General features: G+C 54.7%; 1 protein-coding gene across 3 annotated transcripts in view; it reads left to right on the top strand.

Moving 5' to 3' along the window:
- Positions 1-21,577, top strand: part of EYA2 (EYA transcriptional coactivator and phosphatase 2) — a 172,027-nt gene extending 150,450 nt beyond the window's left edge. For all 3 annotated transcript variants that reach the window (XM_058679727.1, XM_004586086.2, XM_058679728.1), the window contains 7 exons: positions 5,760-5,849; positions 13,300-13,358; positions 15,144-15,304; positions 16,341-16,455; positions 16,877-16,998; positions 18,300-18,400; positions 21,349-21,577. In XM_058679727.1, the coding sequence (XP_058535710.1) occupies positions 5,760-5,849; positions 13,300-13,358; positions 15,144-15,304; positions 16,341-16,455; positions 16,877-16,998; positions 18,300-18,400; positions 21,349-21,429 (729 nt within the window). In that variant the 3' untranslated portion in view covers positions 21,430-21,577. The remainder of the gene's footprint in view (positions 1-5,759; positions 5,850-13,299; positions 13,359-15,143; positions 15,305-16,340; positions 16,456-16,876; positions 16,999-18,299; positions 18,401-21,348) is intronic.
- The last annotated feature ends 2,102 nt before the right edge of the window (positions 21,578-23,679 follow it).

The following is a 23,679-nucleotide window of genomic DNA, read 5'->3' as shown; positions in this document are numbered from 1 at the left end:
GGGCAGAAAGAGATCTTCCATCCACACTAGGTCGTTCCCCGGATGCCCTCAGTGCCCGGGGCTAGGCTGGACCGAAGCCAGGAGTCTGGAACTCCAGGTGGGTCTCCCACATGGAACCACCACCTGTTGCCTCCCAGGGTACGCAGCAGCAGAAAGCTGGACTTGGACACAGGTACTCTGATATCTGATATGGACATAACTGCTAGGCCAAACACCTGCTCCTAAATGCCTTATGGTTGGTAGCTAGACTGGCAGCGAAGCCCCCAGTAGGCTTGGGACACCCAGATCACTTATCAGAGTGCTTGGGTATGCGTCCCAGCTATGTACCATATTCCAACTTGGAGCATAGATTGGGCTCACGTGCACCCTTAGCAGGTGATAGCTCAAATACCTGGGGCCCTGCCTCCCACACTGGAGATCTGGACTGAATTCCCAGTTCCTAACTTCAGTCCAGCCTAGTCACACTGCCCCGAAACTGGTCCACAGGGGGGGCTTGTGCGGGTCTGTGCTGTGCTAGGTGAACCAGCCACCCCGAAGTGGCCCCAGAACTTTGCAGGTGTGACTGGGTGGCTCCAATCTAATCGCAGGGTTCTTCAAAGAGGGAGGCAGGAGGTTGTAGTGGATAGTGAGAGCAGAGGACAGAATGAGAGTGTGGGGGGAGGGCGCTGTGAGAAAGCCCGTGAGCTAGCAAGGGCAAAGCTGAAACAAGGCGAAGAAACTAGTTAGAAACTAGTTATTTACTACCTGCCTACCTACTCTACTTGAAAGAGAGCTACAGAGAAAGACTGACCTTCCATCTGCTGATTCATTCTCCAAATGCCCTCAACGACCAGGACTGGGTGGGATTCAAGGAAAGTGCTAGAAAATTCCATGCAGGTCTCCCATGGGAGTGGCAGGGGCCCAAACACTTGCCGCCTTAACAGAGAGCCAGATGGAAAACAGAATAACCTGGACTCAAACTGGCACTCCCTCGGGGAACGGCGCCAGCCCCCTGAGACAGCCTACCCCACTGCCCCATTTCACCTGCCCAGCCCTTTGATTTTCAGCCTCCACTGCAAGAACAGGTGGCATTGTGTGAAGCCGCAAGAGTGTGTTCATTCACTACAGCAGTACGGAAGCTCACGTGCTGATCTTCGTGATTGCTTCCCCTGGTTGTCTACTAAGGGCCATGACAGTAAGATTCTTTTTAAATTCAGGTGCATTGAAGTTGCTTTAAAAGAAGGGAGTGGCTGAATTAAAAGGAAATGCCAAATTAACAACACAGCTGCCCTACTGTGGCCAACTTGCAAAGGTGTTGCAAGAATGGCCATGGCCTACAACATGCCAGCTCAGATGACCACCTAGGAATCTCTAAGCAGGCAAGTTCTGAAGTGACCAGCCTTTTGCTAATAATCTCCAGGCCTCCAGTGTTTGGGGAGATACCTGCCAAGGGAAGCCTGGAAGGGGCTCACCCAGTGTGTTCAGGTAGGGAACTTGAGGCCCCGGGCACAGTGAGGTACCCTGGAGAGTGATGGCCCCAGGATTGGAACTCATCCTGTGGACTGCAGGCTTGATGCTCTCAATGACTTTGCCCCCGCCAGGAACTCTTGTCTGTGCCGCTTGCACGCATGCCTTGTGATGGAGGCGGTGTGGCAGTCACTTGGAGGTAGACTTTGGCCCCCTTAGACGACATTTGTGTGAAGGAGAGAGGGTGGAGCTCTGAAGACCACACAGTCACTCAGACTTGCCCACAGACTTGGTGTAACTGACCACGGGGTGAGGTGCGATCAGACAAGGAAGTTCGGTCTTTCTGAAGCGCCTGCTGGCAAAGCCTGCTCAGAGCTGAGGGGTGCAGAGTGTGCGGGTTTGCCCACCGCGCACTGCCTCTGCCTCGTGCAGCTGTTTTTGCCTGGAACTAGACAGGTTACCTGCAGAGGCAAGGAGCTTTTCATTCCAAGTGAGGAAAATTGAGGACACATTCATTTAAGCCAAAAGGAAAATGTGCTTGTGCAAGTCACCAGTGTCCAGGAGCCGACTTCATGCACTGTGGGATCCAGACCCCCGTGCCATTTCATATGCATCTGTGTGACAGTCGAGGCTGTGCCTGTGTGGTGACAGTGCCAATTGTCACCTCAACCCCTGCTACCCAGGGCAAGGGAGAAAGAGTGAAGCTGAAGTCCTGGGACCACTTCTCATTGGCTCAGATTGGCCACCTGCTCATCCCTGAACCAATCACAGTGATTCTAGCCAGACCTGACTTATGAGCTCTCTTTGGCAGGACAACAATGAGCGTTACCTTACAAAAAGTTATTAGCTGTTAGTTTTGCAGATAGGAAAGCTCATTCCCAGAGGGGTTACGTTCTGTCCACAAGCTCATGTCCCCTCCTTTGTGAACCAGCTGGGATTTCCTAAAAGTGCTGAATACAGGTACCGGATTGCGGTCCCCAGGACCACCCACAGGCTTGGCCATCTGTACTAGAAGGATTCGCCGGACTCAGCCAAGCTCTTCCACTCAGCTGTGGTTTACTATGATTAAAGGACATGGATTAAAATCAGGACAAGGAAGAGAAACATTGGGGACAGTCTGGGAGAGACCAGGCACCACTGTCCAGCTGTTCTCACCCAGTGGAACTCAGGTGCCACTCACTTCCCCACAGCAACACTGTGTGATCATGCGTGCAAGGTGTGGCCAAGCAAGGCAGCCCAGGGATACCAGCTAGGAGTGAGGGCCAGCATGATTGACCACGGTTACTTGGGGTCCAGCCCCTGAGAGCACAAACAGGCCTAAGACTAACGGAAAATCTTTCTCTGTCTCTCCTTCTCTGAAAATCTGCTTTGGGAAATGGGATTAGCAATACAGAAAGCACTGTCATGAAGTTCCCTTCTGCTCAGCACTGGCCCAGGCACGTTCTAAACTCTTAACAGTCATGAGCCCACTGACTTTAAACTTTTTAAAAAGACGAAATTACACAGGAGGAGAGACAGATCTTCCATCTGCTGCTTCACTCCCCAAATGACGATAATGTCCAGAGCTGAGCTGATCCAAACCCATGAGCTATGAACTTCTTCCAGGTGTCCTACACAGATGCAGGGTCCCAAGCACATGGGCCATCCTCTGCTGCTTCCCCAGGCCATTAGCAGGGAGCTAAATCAGAAATGGAGCAGTCAGGACTCAGGGTGTCACCCGTATGGAATGCTGGTATTGCAGGTGGAGACGTAACTTCTAAGCCACAGCACTGGCCACTGGTTTTAAATTGCTTAGCACAGTTACAATAGCAAATACATTTCCTATGTACTTGCTCCTCAACTGAAATAGAAGGTCACCACTGCTGTGCCTGATGGACTCATTTATTCCAGGGGCTGGCAAACTTTCCATGAGGAGAGAGCCAGTGTTGTGCTGCTTGGGCAAGGCTTTGTGTCACATGACACATGACATGGTCACACGACAGCAGCCACAAACATTAAAGGAATTGGTGCCACCATGTTCCAATAAAACTTTAATTATACACCTGGGTAGCAAGCCATGACTTATGGACCCCTGGATTCTCTTATACTTTTGTTACTCTTTTTTCTAGTGATGGTTATTAAACACCCACTGAAATAAGTGTAAACTTTAAAAATTCAATTCTTTGTTACAGTCCCTTTTACAGACGACAGAGTGAGGCACACCAAGATTGGCAAGTGGTTTGGGTAAGGCCATCCATGTGGTCAGAAGTGGATGTGACCGTGGAGTGGGCATCTGTGCGGTGGTCAACTGCTGCTTGGACACCCACCTCTCATATTGGAGTGCCTGGATTCAAGTCCAGGCTCCACCCGATTCCAGCACACCCTGGGAGACAACAGAGGATGGCTCAAGGACATGGGTCCCTACCATCCACATGGGTGACCCAGATCCACAGGGATTAAGAGATGGACTTCTGTAGGTGTCAGCTGGAGGATGTGACAGTTTCAGAACGGGAAGACACTTGACACTAAATACCTGTGAGGTCTTCATCAACACGGTGGCCTGCACATTTTGTAATCTCGGAGACTCCGTGTGCTATTTTCGTGATTTGTATTTTTGAGACATCAAATCAATTTCATTTTAGGAATGACTTCCTTTTATTTGTGATCTTACCACCTCTTTCATCCAATTATTGCAACCAGGCATGCCAAGTTCACTTTGTGACCCCCAAGGCAGATCTTTGAGCAATGCAGGTGGCCAAAAACCCTATCACACTCCTTCTGCAACAATGCAGAATAGCTGGGCTGCAGAGTTGCTGTCCACACCGTCAGAAGCCTCCTAGATGAGTGCATGTGTAACCCACTGTTTGTTTTCAAAATTATGGGAAATATCCTTACCTGTCCACTCGAAAGATGAACTTGGACTCAGGGAATGCGGTAGAAGCAATCAGGTGTCTGATGAGCGAGCAAGGCCAGAGCAGTTGCAGCCAGCAATTCATATCCCAGCATGCTGGTGGCTACCCCAGTTCCATATTGGCTCAGTGGCTTGAGTTACAATGTAACCTTTCCCTACACTTTCATTTCCTCTTGTGAGTGGCCTCCTCAATAACATCCTGTTTGCCTAGTGAGTTCTGCAGTATGTACAAGTCGGCTATCAGTAATTGGGCACTCTGTTGATAATGGACCACCAGCCTTTTTCTTACAAAAACCAGGCTTGGAGAAATGGGCGAGTATTAGGGCATTCTAGGAACATCCATGGAGCCCCTGCCTGATCTGCACCCCTTTCCCTGGGAAGGAACCATCTGCCACTTCTCCAGCCCGTGCTGCTGCTCCACACACCACTGCCTACCTTCCAAGACCAATGAGCCACAGAAGCCTATTTTAGAAAAACCTTTTTTGATCGTTTCTCCATTTTGTTGATCCATTGGAAGTTTGCTCACTTGTCGAGGAAATTAAGCGCTGATCCAAAGATGACGTAATGATTAAGAAAATGGTTTTCACATGCATGGCCTCTTAAAGGCTTCCGTACACTCGATTTCATGTGTTTCCCAGTGGGTTGATGGGAAAACAGGTGTTTGTGTGGAAGGATGCGAAGCCGTGACCCTAGCTGGTCCTTGCGGGCACTTGCATCCCAGGCACAGGGTCGGTGTCTGCCGGGGGCTGTCTCAATGCAGCACTGAGTGGTCGCAGATCCAAGTTCATTAGCAGAAGTCAGTGGCCTTGGATGAGCTGCAGTGTGCATGTGAAAACCTGCACAGCCGGAGTCCACTGACTGGGGGAAGCTCCACACAGAGAGGGGCTCTCTCCACGCGTCCCATGACTAAGCTGACAAGGCAGGATAGGGTGTCTCTGGGGGATGTTCTGAGATGAAACTGCTGGCTTCCAACTTGTGCCCCTTCCAGGTGCGTTTCTGTCAGTTCTGAGACTCCCCCGCCCCCGCATGGCTTTTCCTTCTCTGTTTCTTCATCTCTGCCATCCTGAAAAAGTGTGGGCTCCTTGGATAAAGTGGCCCAGCCTTGGGAGGCACTTTGTGGTACCTGACTCCTGGGGTGGAAGTGCTCCTCTGGGGTGCTTCCAGACTCTCCTACGTTGGCCCAGCTATGTCCCCCCCAAAACCTGTGGGAAACAGAATTCACAGGTTCTTGGGGGGCCCCCTTGCATCCTTTTCACCTGGGGTTTCCTGGCTGTGGCTGCACTGCTGGCATCACGTGCAGTGCCATCAGCTTCCTGGTGCCCAGGGCCCACATGGGGCCCTGTAAGAGCTGGGCATGTGGGGCAGTGGGAGGCTGAGCTTACAGGGCCCTCCATGTGAGTGACCCTCCCCTTGTGTCTCGCAGGACACAACAGCATCCGTGCGCATCGGCCTGATGATGGAGGAGATGATCTTCAACCTGGCAGACACGCACCTGTTCTTCAACGACCTGGAGGTTTGCCGGCTTCTCTATTTGCTGGGTTTAGCCACCTACTTCTAGTCTGGGAGCACAAGGCTGGTCAGGGCCTTTTGTGTCCACTCCATGCCGTGACGTGCACTGGCAGTGGTACTAACCCAACAAAGCTGTCCTTGCCTCCTCCCAAAACTTGCTACTTAATACGTTGAGTGCAGGGGCTTCTGGTCCAGAGCAATTAGGAGCCGGCTAGGATGGAAGCTTTTGAAACAATTTCCATCCTTAAGGAGCAGGGTTCACAAGCCGAGGGAATAGGCTTCCTTAAAGTATCTGCTCCCAAACAAGATGCAAGGGCGTCATAGGAGACAGGCAAAGAGCAACCCTGGAAGGAAACGGAATGCAGTTGTTGATCCTGGACATGTCTTAGGAAGATTTGGGAAGGATTGGTGATGGAAAATGTATTCCAAGCAGAGCTATTTAAAGAGCAAAAGCAGAGAGATAAAAATACTGTGTGATGAATAAAGGTGAGGATGAAGCCCTGGATGGGAGGGAGAGGAGTCAGGGCCCACGGCATGAGTCTGCAGCACATGGGACAGAAATGCTCAGGACCCTGGAGGAGCCCAGGTCGGTAGGTCGTCAGAACCCCAGCCGCACTCTACCTCCACATGGATGTTGGCTGCACCTGCAGCTCAGAGCCGGGCGCTGTGCAGGGTCCAGCCAAGAGCTTCGGTGTCCCGCACCCTCTTCTGCTCTGTACCAGCCTCAGAGTCGCACCTTGTGAGCATGGGCTTCAGTCCCAGCTGGTGCTACTCAGGGAAACCAGTTTGTATTCTCCATAGTTTTTTTTTTCCACAAATGTGCCCGAGGGCTGGCCCCTGCACCTACCATCAGGGTCAGACAGTCAAGTTGGGGCTGGCTCTTCTCAGAGCGGGGGCTGTGCCATCCACAAATGAAGGGTCCATTCCCACGCCCAGGAGCTCAGGCAGAGAACACGCCGTTTGCCAGAGCTGCTGAGGATGCATCAGCAAATAGAACCCAGCATGGCTCTTCCAGCCAGGGAGGCCAACCCTAGATGCTTGATTCGTGGAAGGACATCCCATAAAGTGCTCTGCAGAGAGACAGAGAGAGAGACAGAGAGAGACAGAAAGAACCAGAGGAACCAGCAGGAGGCCTATTCCATGGGCTGTCACTGCAGTTCACATAACAACTGACTCTTGAGCAGAATCAAGCAGGGGAGGCTGGGGTTGTGTGGGTAGGTGGGGGGTAGCAGTGTAAAGGCCCTGGGGCATGGCTAAGGTTGGCAGGCTCCAAGCACCAGGAGGAGGTCAGGGAGCAGGAGGGACAGCAGTGAGCTGTCTTGGTGGGCCCCTGCTGCTATCACAGAGTCTGAGTCCCACCTGAGGACAACCAGAAGCCGCTGGGGGATCAGAGCCGCATAGCTTAACTCACAGTCCAGGGGCGCCCCCTGGCTGCCTGGGGAGAACAGGCCATGGGGCGGGCAAAGGGCAAGGGTACTAGTGGCAGGTGTCTGCCCCCTCCCATCCCCTGGGAGTCTGGAGGCCTGGGCAGGGCTGAGTTGGTTTGTTTTCTCAGAATTTCCCAGGCTGTACGTCCCAGGGTCCACTGGAGACCCTGCTACTCAGCTCCATGGGGTACAGTCCCACCTTTGCATCCTGGCTCAGCCATCTCCTGTGCAGGCGTCTAGGCAGGTCACGCCTTTTCTTTGTGCCTTGGTTTCCTCATCTGTTGAATGGGTGGAAAGAAAGCTTCATCTTTCCCAGCTGTAACAGTGAAGGGAGATGTATGAGCAATGAGCCCACCACCCCACCACATCCATCACGTGCCTCAGGGGCCAAGCAATGGGTTCATGTGGTACTCGGGCAAACTGTTTCAGTATCAGCACTCACCATGACTTCCCCGGTCCCTGGTTCTACAAAACTCCCTTAGCAATGCAGGCAGCACAGAGACGTGGCCAAGTCCACAAAGGCGGCGACAGGCAGTCCATCCCTAAATCACCCCCGAGTGAGGGAGCCAGGGTGGCAACCTCCACCACCATCTTCCTGCTCCCAACGAAGGTGCCTTTGCACAAGAGCTGTTCATACTTTTTGGTGATTGGTTGATTGATTTGAAAAGCAGATTGATGAAGAGGGGTCTTCCATCTGCTAGTTCACTCCCCAGTGAGTGGCCACAGCAGCCCAGGCTGAGCCAGGAACCCTCCTGGCAGCCTCAGAGGACAGACATCCCCCTGTGGAGGTGGGTAACCTGAGAGGCACAGCTGTGTTCCTGCTGCCCGGCAGCCGACATGCATGGAGCTCTGGCCTCACCCCAACTGCACATGGGCCTTTTCTCACTGAACCCTCATAGCCACTTTGCATGGGGCCTGGGGGATTTGATCCCATTTTACAGGTGAACTAACTGAGGCCACAGGTCAGTGATCTTCCCAGGGCAACATAGCTTGTGGGAGTGGCCCAGAAGCTCAATTCCAGGCCAGGCTGCCCGCCAAAGCTGCATGAAAGGTGGCCTCGCGGGAGCAGGGCCATATAGTCAACGGAGTCGTTCCTGAGATAGTGACAAGGTAGTCTGGTGGTCATCCCGGTATGGGGAGGCATTTTAGGATGCGGCCAGGGCTTCCCTTAAGGACCTTGCAAGGGACTGGAGGTTGCTGAGATCTGGGCAAGCTGTGGCTGCTTGCCTGGCATGTTGACCCCATAGCTGAACATGATTTGTACCCCAAGAGCTAGATCTGATGAAGGGAGCTGCTCCCCCAAGTCAGCAGATGCCCCGAGACTGTGGACTGGAGCTCCCTGCAGATCCTCTCTGAGCTTTGGGTTCCGCCCCACAGAGCAGGGGAAACGGGTCTAAATGGCCACCGGCACCATTTTTTGAGACCTGCTGTTTGCCTGGTAACCCAGCTGTGGACAGGTGCATTCATCATGTTTCAGAATTTGAGACATCGCCGTGTCTCCCAAGAGGATGCAGAGGAGGTGGCACCCCTACAGCACTGGGCACAACCAGTATCCACGTAGTGGGGCCTTACACCATTCTCCAACGCCAGGAGTCAGAGCTCCAGGGAGAAATGGCTGCTTCTGGGCCTGGGGCAGGAAATCCACAAGATAATCCCAAGGAGCGTGTTGCTGGGGACAGGAAGCAGCCAGGAAATGCACACACACACAAAAAAAAAACACAAGGAAGGGTGATGACAAAGGGACATGGGCTCCAACCGAAAGACCTCCCAGAGGCCACCTCTGGGACAGTTTGAGTAAGCAGCAGCATTCCCAGGTCGTGCCTCAGCACCGAGCAGGTGTCCATGCGGTAGTTCTTCACCCACAGCTCTGCGTGCTGCAGTTTAAGGAACCAGTGGTCAGCCACAGCCCAGAAATATTAAATGGGAAAATTCTAGGATTGGAGAAGTCATCTGTTTCAGGTGGCTTGCCCGTCTGAACAATGCGATGACATCTTTGCCAGTCAGCTCCAAGTTACCAGAGGCTTGAGTCCTCTCTTGGGCCAGTGTATGCAGGCTGTGTGTGCTGCCCACCCGGCAGTCGGGTCAACTGTGGCAATATGGAAGCATCGCACTCAGAGGACCTTTGTTTTCTGGCTGATGACTGCACGACAGGGAATGAAACACGCCAGGACAGGTGAACCCGGGTCCTGTGTGGCAGCTCTGCAGGGCACAGAGGAAGGAACCCAGATGATGCTCACGTAGGTAGGGGTTGGAGTGGGCCAGCTCAGCAGCCCCTTGGGGTCTTGGTATATATTCTGGCACCATTGCTGTTCCATCCTGGGTTTGGGCCTCTGAGAATGGTCAAGTGTGATAACAGCAGCAAGAACTGCAATGTGGACTAGGCGGTTCCTGCAGGGGGCTTCACCTGGACTGACTTACCTCATCTTTACAAACCCCTGAAGCCAGGCGTTCAGTGATACATGGGGAAGCTGAGGCCCAGCCAGCTTCAGGGTCTCAGCCAGGGTCGCTTGGTTGGTAAGAAACAGAGTCAGTTTGAACCAGGCCCCAGGTCTGCGCTTGTAGCTGCCCTGCACTCCAGCATGAATGGGCACTACCTTCAGAGTCTCCCAAAGCCATGGGTGGGGGTAAAAACGGCCTTTACATCAGAACCAAAGTGAGGCCTCAGGAAACAAATTTTTCAGCCCGACTCCAGGAGTGGGGAGTTTTTAACAAGGGAAGTGGCATCAGTAGAGCCTTTTGCAGGCTTTGCACAGGTGGAGAGAGATGGGAACCACATTTAGAAATAGGAATAGCAAGTGCCAAGGGCCGGTGGCAGGAGTTGGCTGGTTGTTGCAAGGATGGTGGGCGGCAGTACAGCAAGGGGAGGGAGCAGGCAGTGCAGCAAAGCAGACTGTTGTGGCACACTGTGGGGACCTTCACAGCCAGGGTCACTGTGAGGGCAGTGCTGGCTGCAGCATGGAGACTGGGCCAGGAGGGGCAGCGAGGAGGTGAGTGCAGCCAGGGAAGGACAGATGATCCAGCTGTCCACTTCTCAGGCTGTCCTCAGTCCCAGCCACTCAGGCCTCCCAGCACGGGCCAGACGTAGCCACGGGGAGCGCGTGAATGAGTCAGTGTGGCTGTACCAATACAACTTTATTGACAAGCTACAAGCCAGACTCAGCCCAGAGGTCACAGCCTACCGACCTCTGGGCTAGCTGGGACAGGGTGATGGATCAGGCCATGCAGAAGCAGTGGAGGCGGTGAGAAGGGCAGCCGGTGCGTGCATGTTGCGGGGAGGGGAGGCAGCAGGATTGGTGGATGGGTTAGTGGTGGCAGTTGAGAGAACGGGAGAAGTCAGGGGTGCCCAAGGACATGTGCAGTGTCCAGCCCACAGTCAGGTGCACCATTGGTGGTCAGCGCACCGTGTACAGAGGCAGAGGGGGCAGGGCTTGGTCCTCCTGGCAGCTTCCATCTCATAACTGCTCCGGCATCAGCACTAAGCCATCTCAGAGTTCCAAAGGCTCAAGGTCAAAGTCAAGCTTTGCTCTTGCCAGGAGCTGTTCCTAGCCCATGGCATGTGGCATGTCACCCCCTCTGTCTCGGGTCCAGGCTTCCAGCAACCAGCCCAACGTGACCATTGGCCAAGATCCTGTCTCACCTAAAGGCCCATTCATAGGCACTGGGGACTGGCATCGCCTCATGTTTTGGGGGCATGGTGCAGCTCCTGTCAGGCACACCCCCACACTGCCCTCTGCCTTGGTTCCCCCTCCATAAGTCAGGATGACCATGGTTCCCCCTTAACAGTCATGAGCACTGGGTGGCATTCCTGGCTCGCCGGGTGCTCTCCATAAACGTCCATTTCTATCCAGTATCTCCTCACCAGTGAGATTGATTTTTCTGAAAGATTTATTTGAAAGGCAGACTTATGAGGGGGGAAGGTAGAGATATCTTCCATCTGCTGTTCATTTCCCGGATGGCTGCATCAGTCAGAGCTGAACTGATCCAAACCCAGGAGTCAGGAGCTTCCTCCAGGTCTCCCGTGTGGGAACAGGGACCCCAGCAGCTGAGCCCTCTTCCACTGCGATCCCAGGCACAATTAGCAGGGAGCTGTATCGGAAGTGGAACAGCCAGTATTTGAACCTGCATCTGTATGGGATGTTGGCACTGCAGGGGGAGGTATTAGCAGCTACACCATACCAGCACTTGCAGGCACTTCCTTCCCCAGCTGCCTGTTCCAGGGGAGGATCCCCAACGATGGCTCCTGTTCACTGGACTTCTCTAATGAGACCTGCTATGACACCACTGATTGGTGGATGTGTGATCCCACCCCTGAGCTGCTAGGCGGGGAGGTGCCCCAGGGTAAGTGCACCCCACCCACAACTGCTTGCCACCCTCCCCTAGGGTCGATGTGCCTCCCCTTCGCAGGTGTTTCTTGAGTCAGTGCTCAACCTCTCCCTGCGCTGCCTGTGTCACGGTCCAGGACCCTTCCCTCTGTACAGCTGGTCCTGCTCAAACCTCCCACCCCTCACACACAACCGCAGGATGGTCACCCCTGTAGCACCCCCAGTGGGGGTCTCAGAGGCGGCAGAGGATTGCCCTCCCCCAGAGCCGCACCAGGCTGGGGTCCTCTGCATTGTCCAGATTGTCCAGCTCCCCTCCTTGCCAGCTCTGGGGTAACTCGATCCCGGTCAGCTGGTGGAGCATGAGGTAGCGTCTAGCGGGGCGTCACGGTCCTTTATGAAGTTGGAGATGTGATCGCTACTGTTGTCACACTTTAGCGCCCCCAGCAAGCCCCCTCCTAGATGAGAAAAGCAGAACCTCCCAAATACCTTCCCCGTAACATCAAGGAAAGCCAAGGGAACCCTGCCTGGGGGCCTGAGCCTCTGTGTCCCCCAGGGGGCAGCCTGGGCGGGGGAGGGGTGACAAGGCAGGGGAAGTCCTTAGTTTTCCAGTTGTGGACAGAGCAACGCCTGAGGGTACAGATCCGCTGCCGGCTTAGCTCTCCCGCTAAGGGCCTGTGAAATTGGTGCCATTAATACCGAGCTTGCTCTCCTGGCCTCCTCCCACGTAGGGAAGATGCTTATGGATCAGAGCTCCACAGCTTAAACCTACCAGAGTGAGGAGCAGCCAAGCCAGCGGCCCGAGAGCAAGAGCAGAGGCCACAGCCATGCACACAGCCCAGCACTGTCTGGGTTTCAGAACAAGGGCCCCATGCTGCCACAGAGTGTGAAAAGTCCCAGAGCATGGGAAAATCCAAAGGCCAAGGGAGAGAGATGGCAGGAGGTGGGAAAGCACCCTAGGTTTCTATACAGCCACTATGTCCACTATGTCCACTATGTCCAACGGTTTCCAGGAGCCAGCAGTTACTTACCTGCTACCTCAGAGGCCCCGAGTTCGATTCCCAGCTCCAGCTCCTGACCCTAGCTTCCTGCCAACACAGGGCCCAGGAGGCAGTGGGGAGGGCTCCAGTTGTTGGAGCCACCCCCAGAGGAAGCAAGAGTTCCCTGCTGGGCCTGGTCCCCAATGTAAGTTTGACAGTAACCGGTCCCCTTCCTATGTCACTGCCCCGTCTTTGGGTCTGCCTTCCAGTCCCTTCCATCTGGGGCTACGCCAGGTCTGCAGATGCTGCTCTACTTCCGTGGCTTGTATGACGGTGCACAGCCAGAACTGCTCTGTTTCTTCGTGGTTCCTCTTGGACTATGCCAGGTGTTCGAAGGAGGCTTTGGTATAGGTGTACAGGCTTGGTGCTGTCTGCAGTTGGCAGCATCTACAGAGGAAGGGGGTCTCCGTTGGGGGGGAATGGCTGGGCCTACACTCTACAAACCTGTCTCCATGAGCATGCTGAGTTGTACGGCCCCTGTTTAGAAGGGAGAAGAGGGGTTAGAGACTGAACTTGCCCTCCCAATGCAGACACCCAGATGAGGATGCAGCTGCTGACTCCCCATCCAGCGCTCACAGCGCCCAGCTTACAAAGCCAGCTATCAAAGGCCCCATCAGACTAACCTCCCTCCTTCTCCACCCCAACCCCCAACCCCGCACTCTCCCTAGGACTGTGACCAGATCCATGTGGACGATGTCTCCTCAGACGACAATGGCCAAGACTTAAGGTAGGACTTGAGGGAGTCAAAAGTGGCTCTTAGTTGGTGCCAGATCAAGCTCATCTTTTACCTACAAGTGGGGTTGGGAAGGCTGGCTCTCAGGACCAGATATGCCTCTGCACTTGAACCACACAACTCTGCCCATGCCCTGTAACCCATCCACATCCCCTCTTCTCTCTCTCTCTCTCTCTCTCTCTTTCTCTCCTTAAAAAGGAATGTGTGTACAATGTAAAAATTCAGATATATCCCAGGTCAGAGCATTGTTTCTAGTCCCAGCAGCTCTGCTTCTGGTCCTGCATTCTGTTGTTGCATCCTGGGAGGTGCATGACTCAAGGGCTTGGGCACCCTGCCACCTACGTGGGAGACAAAAGGAGCTCCTGGCTTTGGCCTAACCCAGTGCTGATGATGGTCATTGATCACTTAGGGAGTGAACCAATGAATGAAAGATCTTTCTCTGCCCTTCTAAGAAATCAAAGTAAAAGCATTTCTTAAAAATAACAATGATGGATTGGTGTAGCAAGATAAGGCCTTCTAGCCTGGACAGCAAGGAGCACATGTGGCAGGTGCAGGCGTGGGCTGTGGTGGGGAGGAAGTCACACTCCCGTCTCAGCAGGTCATGGATGTGCTAACAAAGTGCCCAGCCCCGAGTCCTGCCTGGAGGGTCACTTTCAGAAAGAGAGGGGGGGGCTTCCTGTCACCGGCCACTGCACGCAAAGGCAGTGACAGTTCCCTGAAGGCAACCAGAGGCCACCAGGGCACTTCCTGCAGCTCACAGGAAATGGGAAGTGAAAGTGCCGTCATGCAAAGGCTCTTCAGAAAGCTCATTAAAAATGCACTTATGAAAAGGAATTATGCACGGACTTCCAAGTTTTGTTTATTTGAAAAGCAAAGTTATAGAGAGAGACACAACAAGAGATTTTCTGTTCACTCACTCACTCCCCAAATGGCTGCAACAGCCAGGGCTGAGCCAGACCAAAGCCAGGAGCCAGGAACTCCATCTGGGTCTCCCCTGTGGCTGCAGGGGTCCAAACACTTGGGCCATCATCTGCTGCTTTTCCCATGCTAGCAGGAAACCAGATCAGAAGTGCAGCAGCCAGAATGCGAACCAATGTTCACATAGGGTGCCAATGTCATAGGCAACAGCTAAACCCACGGCACCATACCAGCCCCAGATTTTTTTAAATGCACCAAAATAAGCTTTTAAAAATATATACATATATTTTTTATTATTATTTGAAAGGCAGAGTACAGAGAAACAAGAGAGACAGAGGTCTTTCAGCTGCTGGTTCATGCCCAAAATAGCCACAATGGCTGGAGCTGAGCCGAGCCGATCTGAAACCAGGAGCTTCTTCCAGGTCTCCCACATGGGTACAGGGGCACAAGGACTTGAGCTGTCCTCTGCTGCTTTCCCGGGCCATAAGCAGGAAGCTAGATGGGAAATTGAGCAGCTGGGACACAAACAGGTGCCCATAGAAGATGCTGGAGGCATAGGTGGAGGCTTAGCTTACCATGCCACCATAACAGCCCCTACACATATCTTTCAATTCTATTCTCTGTAGTTGTTTGAAGCCAGCTATGATTTGAAGCAGACACAAATGGAGCCAGACAAGACCAGAAGATTCCACCCTTCCTTAGAGAGCTAATAATGGCCGCGTTGCTTCTCCCATGGGCACGTGGTCAGCCCCCAGTGCTCACTGAGGGTCTCCTGCGCCCCCAAGGCCCTCCCATGGTTCCTGTTGGGAGACCCCACTGTCCCACAATTAATGCTGCCCTCCCCTCCCGCCCTGTCCCCAGCACCTACAATTTCTCCACCGACGGCTTCCACAGCTCAGCTCCAGGAGCCAACCTATGTCTAGGCTCGGGTGTGCATGGCGGCGTGGACTGGATGAGGAAGCTGGCCTTCCGCTACCGGCGGGTAAAGGAAATGTACAACACCTACAAGAACAACGTGGGCGGTGAGTGGCCCCCGGGCCACCCTGCGTGCAGCGGGTGGACACCACTGCCCCTGACGTCACAGCGGCTGCGTGCGGGTCGCCCCCAAACTCTGCCACCCTCACCTTGAGGGGCAGGGGTGCAGAACAGAGGTCACATCTCCCTATCCCCCAGATGGCAGAGGTAGGCGTTGCAGGGTGGTGAGCTGGCATCATCAGGGGCCCTCCACGTGTGTCGCTCAGGCCAGCAACAGCAACCTAGTGCAAAGGACTTGAGAAATGCAGATGCCCAGGCCCCACCTCCTAGCTGGCCAGCAGCAGGGCCACATGCTGCAGTCTGGTGACCTGGGCCTCCCCATAGTGGGTGGCCCCGATGCCCAGGTACCGTGCAGGTGGAGACAGCACGGGGCATCCCTGGTCCTCACATGTGGCTCCTGGGGCAATCTCCATTCCTGACTGTCCCAATCTGGCTGCAACCTGGGCATGTGGGCCCCCAGGCTCCCTGGGGAGTTCTAGTGTAGAATCCACAGCTTAGTCCCAGGGAAAGGGAACATTTGTGCACCCCATTCAACAAGCAGCCAGCAAGGGCCAGGGCCAACGGCCAGCCCTGTCCCCAACTCACTGTGTCTAGGTCAATAGTTTGCAGTGTGTGTTGGCGGGGGTGATGCTGCCCGCCCCAACAGCTGTTTGGGGACCTCCCTTTGTTATTGCCACCTGCAGTCACCTGATTTTTGTTATTATATATATATTTGTTTATAATTTATTTGAAAAGCTCAGACAGATCTCCCAGGTGCCTGCAACAGGCAGAGCTGAGCTGGGCTGAGCTTGCTGAGCCAGGACTTCAGTCCAGGTCTCCACATGGGTGGCAGGGACCCCATCACTTGAGCCATCACAGCTGCCTGCCAGGGTCTGCGTTAGCAGGAAGCTGGAGCCTGGACTTGGCACAGACACATGTTGTGGGAAACAGTCAACCATCCGAGGCAGCAGCCTCAGCCCAGGCCACGTGCCTGCCCCCAGAGCTCACGGAGATGACGGACAACTTCATTTCCTTCACTGGCAGGTTTGATCGGCGCTCCCAAGAGAGAGACGTGGCTGCGGCTGCGAGCGGAGCTGGAGGCTCTCACAGACCTCTGGCTGACACACTCCCTCGAGGCGCTAACCCTCATCCAGTCCCGGTGGGTGGCAGCATCACTTCCCCAGAGACCTGATGTGGCTCCGGGGCTGGCAGACACCCAGACGCACTTCCCAGGGTGCAGCGGTCTTCAGAGTTCTTCCAAAAAGTCAACGTTGCCATGTGCTGACTGACCCCAGTCCCCACCTGTCCCTGCTGTCCCTCACTAGCCCCGCATCATTCATTGTCTGGAGGCTGCTGCACCTGTTGAAGCGTGTGGCCCTTGCCATAGACGCTGACTTTGTGGACCAGGGAGGTATTACACCTGTGTCACCTTTCAGTGTCAGACAGCTCCAAGCCCCGACGAGAAACACAAGTGCAGACTCCTTGGGTCTTCCCGTCTTGGGAGCATGACTACGCAGAGCCCCCAGGCCTTAGGCTCATGCAGGGGCCCGGGTTCTGACCATTGCCTCCTTCGTCCTCAGGCCCAACTGTGTCAACGTGCTGGTCACTACCACTCAGCTCATCCCCGCGCTGGCCAAAGTCCTGCTGTACGGACTGGGTTCTGTCTTTCCCATCGAGAATATCTACAGTGCAACCAAGACAGGTAGGGGGAGGCCGTCCCTCTGGGGACACGACAGGGAGATGACCAATCTGTCCTGGGAAGATGGCACCAGGGAAGTTTCCAGAACTGTCCATCAGTGTCCCTCAGAGCCCAGAGCAGTTCTCCCGGCCCCTTTCACCAGGGAACAGAAAAGAACTCCAAGTGAACAGCATCGCTTAAATCAGATGCCTTCTTTTTAAATTGTCTTTATTTGAAAAAGAGAGTTCCTATACGTTGGTTCCTTCCCCCAAATACCCACAACAGCCTGGGCTGTGGCAAGTGAGCACCAGGGGCTGGGCACTCCATCTGGGCCTCCCGCATGGGTGGCAGGGAGCCATGTGCTCAACCATCAGCTGCTCCCTCCCAGGAGACACACTAGAGGTACTACTGGGATTGGGAGAGGAACCGGGTCTCGAACCGCCGCCTGTGACGGGCTATCCTGGGTGGCACGTCCTAACTCCTGTGCCCACTTTCCTGAGATAGCTTTCTAATGTGAGGGTCTTGGTTTGCTTTGGCGAGAAGCATTGGACTTTTTAAATTTATTATTATTTGAAAGGCAGATGTAGAGAGCAGAGACCTTCCAGTCACTGGTTCACTTGCCAAATAGCCGCAATGGAGCTGGGCTGGTCTGAAGGCAGGAGCCTGGAATGTCTCCTGGGTCTCCCACATGAGTGCTAGGTCCCAAGACACTGGACCAGCCTTCACTCCACTTCCCATCCAGCTCCATGTTAATGGCCTGGGAAATCAGCAGAGCGCGGCTGTTAGTGCGTGGGCTCCTGCACCCACGTGAGAGACCCAGATGGAGCTCCTGCTGCTGGCTTTAGACCAGCCCGGCCCTGCTTGTTGGAGGGGGAACGCACTAGGGGATGGAAGATCTAGCTCTCAGTCTTTTGAATAAATCTTTCATAAAAGGCAGAGTGCATTTAAACAAGAGATAGATCGGGGCAGCACTTAGAGAATGCTCCATGAGGCCCCATGTGTCTTTTCATTTTCTTCCGGGCCCCCTCCTACCTGGTTCCTTTGTCAGCTTAATTAGAACGTGTTGTAGGTAGTTTTTGCCATTCAGGGATGGTAAGAGTCCAGATGCCACACCTATGCCTGGCGTCACTGCGCACAGGCGCCCCAGCCACAAGCCCCAGCTCGGCCCCCCCACCCAGCCTGTCTCTCCCATGGCTGATGGTGGGGGAGCAAGGACTCGGGGCTGGCCTCTGGGAGGGCAGCCACACGTGGCCAGGGCCCCTGGGCCCTAGAAAGCTCAGGCCTTCTCTGCTTCCCTCCCTCCACCCCCCACCCACCCCGTACAGGGAAGGAGAACTGCTTCGAGAGAATCATGCAGAGGTTCGGGAGAAAAGCAGTCTACATTGTCATCGGAGACGGCGTGGAGGAGGAGCAAGGAGCCAAAAAGGTGCCTCTCTGTCCCCCCTCACTGGCTGTCTCTCTCCCCCCACCATCTTGTCACGCTGGTGCCCTTTCTTCCCCGTGGTCCTCTGTCTTGGTCTCTCACGCACACGCTCGCTCTCCCTGGTGCTCACCCGTTCCCTGCCAGTCTCTGTCCTCTCTCTCTCTGGTTCGCTTGCTTTCCATCTGCCTCTCCCTGTCTCCTCTGTCCATCTCTCTCCGTTTCTCTATCACTCTGGCTTCCTGGTTCTGTCTCTCCTTGTCTTCCATCCATCCATCTGGTCCCTTTGTCTCTACCCCTCTTCCTGCATCTCCCCCTCCATGGCTCTCTTCCTGTCTCTCTCTCCCGTCTCCCTTTGTTTTTTTCTCCCACACTCTTCCCCCACCACACCCCAGCCCAGAGGACCCAAGCCTGATCCCTGCCCGTGGCCCCCACCTACCAGCAGCTGGCTGGGCCGTCTGCCTCCAGGGCGCTCTGCGGCCTGTCCAGGCCCCTTTGCAAATCACAGACGCATCCCGATTAATTTCCTCCTGCAAATCCCCTGTGTGCTTTGGGGCTTCAGCCCCGGTAGCCCTGGACCATTTCTTGAGACCCTACCAGGAGCCTCAAGACCTCTAGTCAGAGTGGGGGGCAGGGCCACGGGCACACATGTGTGTGTTTTATGTTGTCCCTGCTGATTGCATGTTCCAGGAACCCTTCCCAGGCCATAAGAACAGTATTAAGCTAATGAAAATGAAAATCCCACACTTGCGGTCTCAGGCCTGTGGGGAGAGGCCAGGGGGCTCTGGGGGCTACAGCTCTGTTCCTGGAGAAGAAACAGCTGCCAGATCCCCCAACCCTGCCCCCCCCCATCCTCCACTGGGAAGCCAGGAAGCCCAGGACCAATGTCCCAGAGCTTAATCTGGGGGCCTGTTTTCCCCTTCACTGCCTGGCAACAAAGATGTGCCAAACCAGGCCAGGTCACAGCGGCGGGAACCCAGGAGAGGACCTACCCCCCGGGTGCTAAATGCGGATTCTCCAACCCCCACCCGGCCAGGTGCTCTGTCCTGGGCACTGTCCCCTCCTAGCTGAATCACCAACTCATCAGTCAGTAGCTGAGTGCCTGCTGTATGCCAGGGTGGGGAACCCCCACTGGTGACAAAATTCAATAGATCTTCAGGTAGCAGGCTAATTTTTGAGTCCACAGTGCTATATGGTCTTCCTATATGGCCAGAGACCATATAAATGACCCCCTGGGGGAAGACTTATAAAAGCTAAGAGTCCTTGCACTGCCCTGGGGCAGGGGTGTGGTCTGGCAGGACCCTGGGAAGTGAGGATGGGTGAGATAAGGCAGGACATGGACAGCTGTGTCCCCCTCCTGCTCCATCATTGTTAAAACTCAACGAGCCCACCAGAGCAGTCCTATAGACGGAGCACGCTTCTCCTGCCCTTGGGAGCCCCTCCTCTGGGGTCACTTTCCTCCAGGGCCAGGCTGAGGAGGAGGTCAGCTGGGCCTTTTGCGCACCCCAGCCCCAGGGCCATTTTGCCCTAAATCTTCCTTCCATTCGGGGATGGGTGCCCTGGAAAGGGCCCTCTCTGAGTTGCTGTCCTGGCCTGTGGGAAGGGTGGGCCTGGTGGCTCCTGAGGGAGACACTCCCTGCAGCCCTGTGGGCACTGCCCAGAGCTGGGGAGAAGGCTGCATAAAGAAAGACACGCTTTACTGTTCACGTAGGAGAGAATACAGCCTGCCAAAGCTGCCAGGGACCCTTTACCTCTGCCTAAGGGGAAGCAGGTGACTGGGGATTTCATGGGGAGCTGTGCGCAGCACCGTGGGAGATGTCACCCAGCAGCTGGTACGTCTTCCTCCCTCCTGACGGGCACCTAAACCACAACAGCTATGGCAGTGTGCAGCCTCGGGCTCCAGCTGTCACAAGATCTATTTACCTATTTGAAAAGCAGTTGCATGGACAGGTCACTCTTCCACCTCCTGGCTCTCCCCCCGAGCGGCCCCTGCCCCGGGGCCAGCAGGAGCCACGGGGATCAGCCCATGGCGTTCTGGCACCTGTGGGAGAGGGCAGCAAGCATCTCTGTCACGGAGGCTAGGCCCCCCCCACCCCTGCCCTAGACCCCTTTTCTTGATTACAAATATCCTCTCTTATTTGAGTGAGAACTCCTATCCCCCTAACACTCCCCCACAGGACCCACACAGCTGCAGGGCCAAAGCCAGGAGTCAGGAACTCCATGCAGGGTCCCTGCCATGCACTTGGGAGACCAAAGTGGAGCTGCCTGGTCCAGCCCCAGCCCCAGCCCAACTGTGGCAGGCATCTGGATGAGAGTGCTGTGTCCCATACACCTTCCACGTTGGGCGTGTGGGAGATGGTTTCTAGCCAAGCCACCTGTCCGTCGTAACAGAGAGCAGCACCTACAGAGGAGGCTGCTGGCCCCTGGCTGAGCCCTCCTGGAGGGGCCCAGGGCTGAGAGTCTTACTTTGCCTTGTGCTACACCAAGTACCAGCACCAGGCCTTGGACAAAGAGTAAAGGTGGCTGCAGTTGCCAGCTCGAGGCTGGGTGGTCCTCGGTCAGGTGGCTGCTTCCTGCTTCCGGGGACCACCCAGCAGCACTCCCGAGGCAGTGCAAGGCACCCTGCGGCCAAGGTCACCACCAAGGGAAGGAGCCAAACTGGCTTTCAGAGAAGACCCTGCAACCCCTAGGTGCATCCACTCACTCAGGAGGGCCGAGTCCTCGTGCTCCAGTCATCCCGCCCTACCTCTTCAACCCTCGTAGGGGAAGACACAAGAAGGCATTCTGAAGGACCCTGTGTGATGGACTGCCAAAGGCCATGCCAGCGCCCATGGAGGGCAGATGGCGACCGGCTGGCCATGCACAGCTGGCCATCAGGAGCAGTGATGTGGCCAGATCTGGGATGGGAGGGCGGGACTGGGACAGCCATAACCAGTGGTGGTGTCTGCTTCCAGCACAACATGCCCTTCTGGCGGATATCCTGCCACGCTGACCTGGAAGCGCTGCGGCACGCCCTGGAGCTGGAATACTTATAGCAGGACCGGACAGCCCAGGCGCCTCGCCTACCATGAGAGACCCGGATGGAGAACAAACAGGCTCAGCATCCATCTCAGAAGCCAGGCGTCCCGGGGAGAGTCTGGAAATGCCAAGTACCCACCCGTGTGTGGCCTTGGAGTCTCTGACTTTGGGAGAAAGTCTGAACCTGGAACCAGCCCTTGCCCCAGACTTCAGAAAACAAAAGCAAGGAATTGGCTCCTGGGGTAGGGGGTGGGGGGAGGCCAGTGAGGAGGAGGCGACAGGTTCATGCTGTTTTTCCTTTTTAATTTATGGACTAAAGCCCCCTGCTCTGGACCTAGGCTCTTGTACCTGTATGGCTGGTTTCCTTCATTTGGTTCTTTTGTTTTCCCGGGCTGGCATGTGGGGCAGTTCCCAACTCTTCTCCCTGCTGTGCTTTGGGGACCCTGATCACCCTCGGAGTGTGGAGTGTTCACGAGGGAGGCATTCTGGGACTGCTGGGAGGACAGTCGCTTCCTCTTGTTCTTCAAGACACCCCCCCCGCCCCCCCCCCCCCCGACGTCGCATGGACAGTCCTCGTGCCTTATGCTGCCATCTGGTTTACTGGGAAGGAGGGATGTAAGGCATTCCAATAAAACCACGTTTACATTTTCAAGTGAGGTTGAGAGCACGCACTCCGTCACCATTTTTGAGGCTTCTGGCCAGGCTGGTCCATTTCAGGACATTTCAGGGACAGAAGAAACTTCAGCTCAAACACGCTGACCGGGGTGGTGGGGCCAGGAACTGTGGGAACCTTGGGCAATGACTGTCGTCAGGCACAGCTGGATGCAGGCACTCCAAGGGCTCCGTCCTGGGGCCCAAGTCCTCAGGCAGGCTCCTTGCTGTGGTCCTAATCATGGTTGCCGGATTCTCCAGCAAAGCCACAGAGGTGGGCAGGCAAGCAGCCCCTCTACCACAGTGGCCCTGGCCCAGACCCCATGGTTGTACCCTATTGGCCAAACCTCAGTCATGGGCTATCCAGGGTGGATCTTCCCATGCAGAGAGGTGGAGAATAGTCTCCCACAGGGCTCAATCAGTTCTGATAGTTAGGGGAATAGGAATTGGGATGGAAAATACAACTGGCTTCCGTTCCAGCTGTGGGATTTCACCTTCTCATGCATGGGAAATGAGGCAAGGGACACCTTGAGCACCTGTTCTGGTTCCATCTGATTGGAAGCTAAGTGGAAACATTGACTCTTCCCTCTATGGTGCAGTGAAGCCCAGGGTTACCAGTTGGCTGAGACCCATGCCAGTAGAGAAGGGCGAGGACTTGACACCTGGAGATCAGAACTAGAATTCTGAACATTAAAAATCCATCACTAAAAGGAGATCATGAGAGAGACTGTCTTCTGCTAGACTGAATTCCCTGGAGTAGGTATTGTTGCTATCATTCCTGCACCCACACAATCAAGCACAGAGCCTGACACACGTGAAATCCCCTTCGGAGACGGAAGGACAGACATGTAACTAGAACCATGGTTGGGTCAGTGAATGGATGACTGAATCACTAGGAAGGTCAGGGAGGGGTTAGCAGTTGAAAGGTGAGTGGACAGTCAAATGGAGGATGAATGGATAAGTGGGTAGATAACTGTTGGGACGACAAGATAGCTGGATAGCTCATGATTATATGGGTGAATAGAAGGTTGGATGTCTGGATAATTATATGGCAAAGTGGATAGATGGGTGATTTTCTTTGGATAAGTGAATGGGTGACTTATGGAAATACAAAATCAGAGCCTGGCATGGTAGCCTAATGGCGAAAATCCTCACCTTGCTTGCGCCAGGACCCCATATGGGCACCGGTTTGTGTCCCAGCTGTTCCACTTACAATCCAGCTCCCTGCTTGTGGCCTGGGAAAGTACTGGAGGATGGTTCAAAGCCTTGAGAGCCTACACCCACGTGGGAGACTCAGAAGCAGCTCCTGGCTTCAGATCAGCTCAGCTCCAGTCATTGCAGCCACTTGGGGAGTGAACCAGCAGATGGAAGATGTTTATATCTCGTTCGCTCTGTAAATCTGGCTTTCCAATAAAAAATTTAAGAAAAAAAAAAAAGGAGTGACTGGAAGAGACTTACTAGGTGAAAAAATAAAAGAGAGCCATCCTGGGAGTGATTTGGAAACTCAGGGGTGCTCCCTGCTTCCCTGCGTCCTCTGCCACGTGGGCACCCACTTGTGATGATGATCCATCCACGTCCCTGCTACCATCAAGACTGCTATCAGAAAAAAAATAAGC

The sequence above is a fragment of the Ochotona princeps genome, chromosome 22 (genome assembly GCF_030435755.1).
Source record: "Ochotona princeps isolate mOchPri1 chromosome 22, mOchPri1.hap1, whole genome shotgun sequence".
NCBI classification, from domain to species: Eukaryota; Metazoa; Chordata; class Mammalia; order Lagomorpha; family Ochotonidae; genus Ochotona; species Ochotona princeps.
Note: the sequence above shows the minus strand (reverse complement) of the source record. Positions and strands in the feature narration are given on the sequence as shown.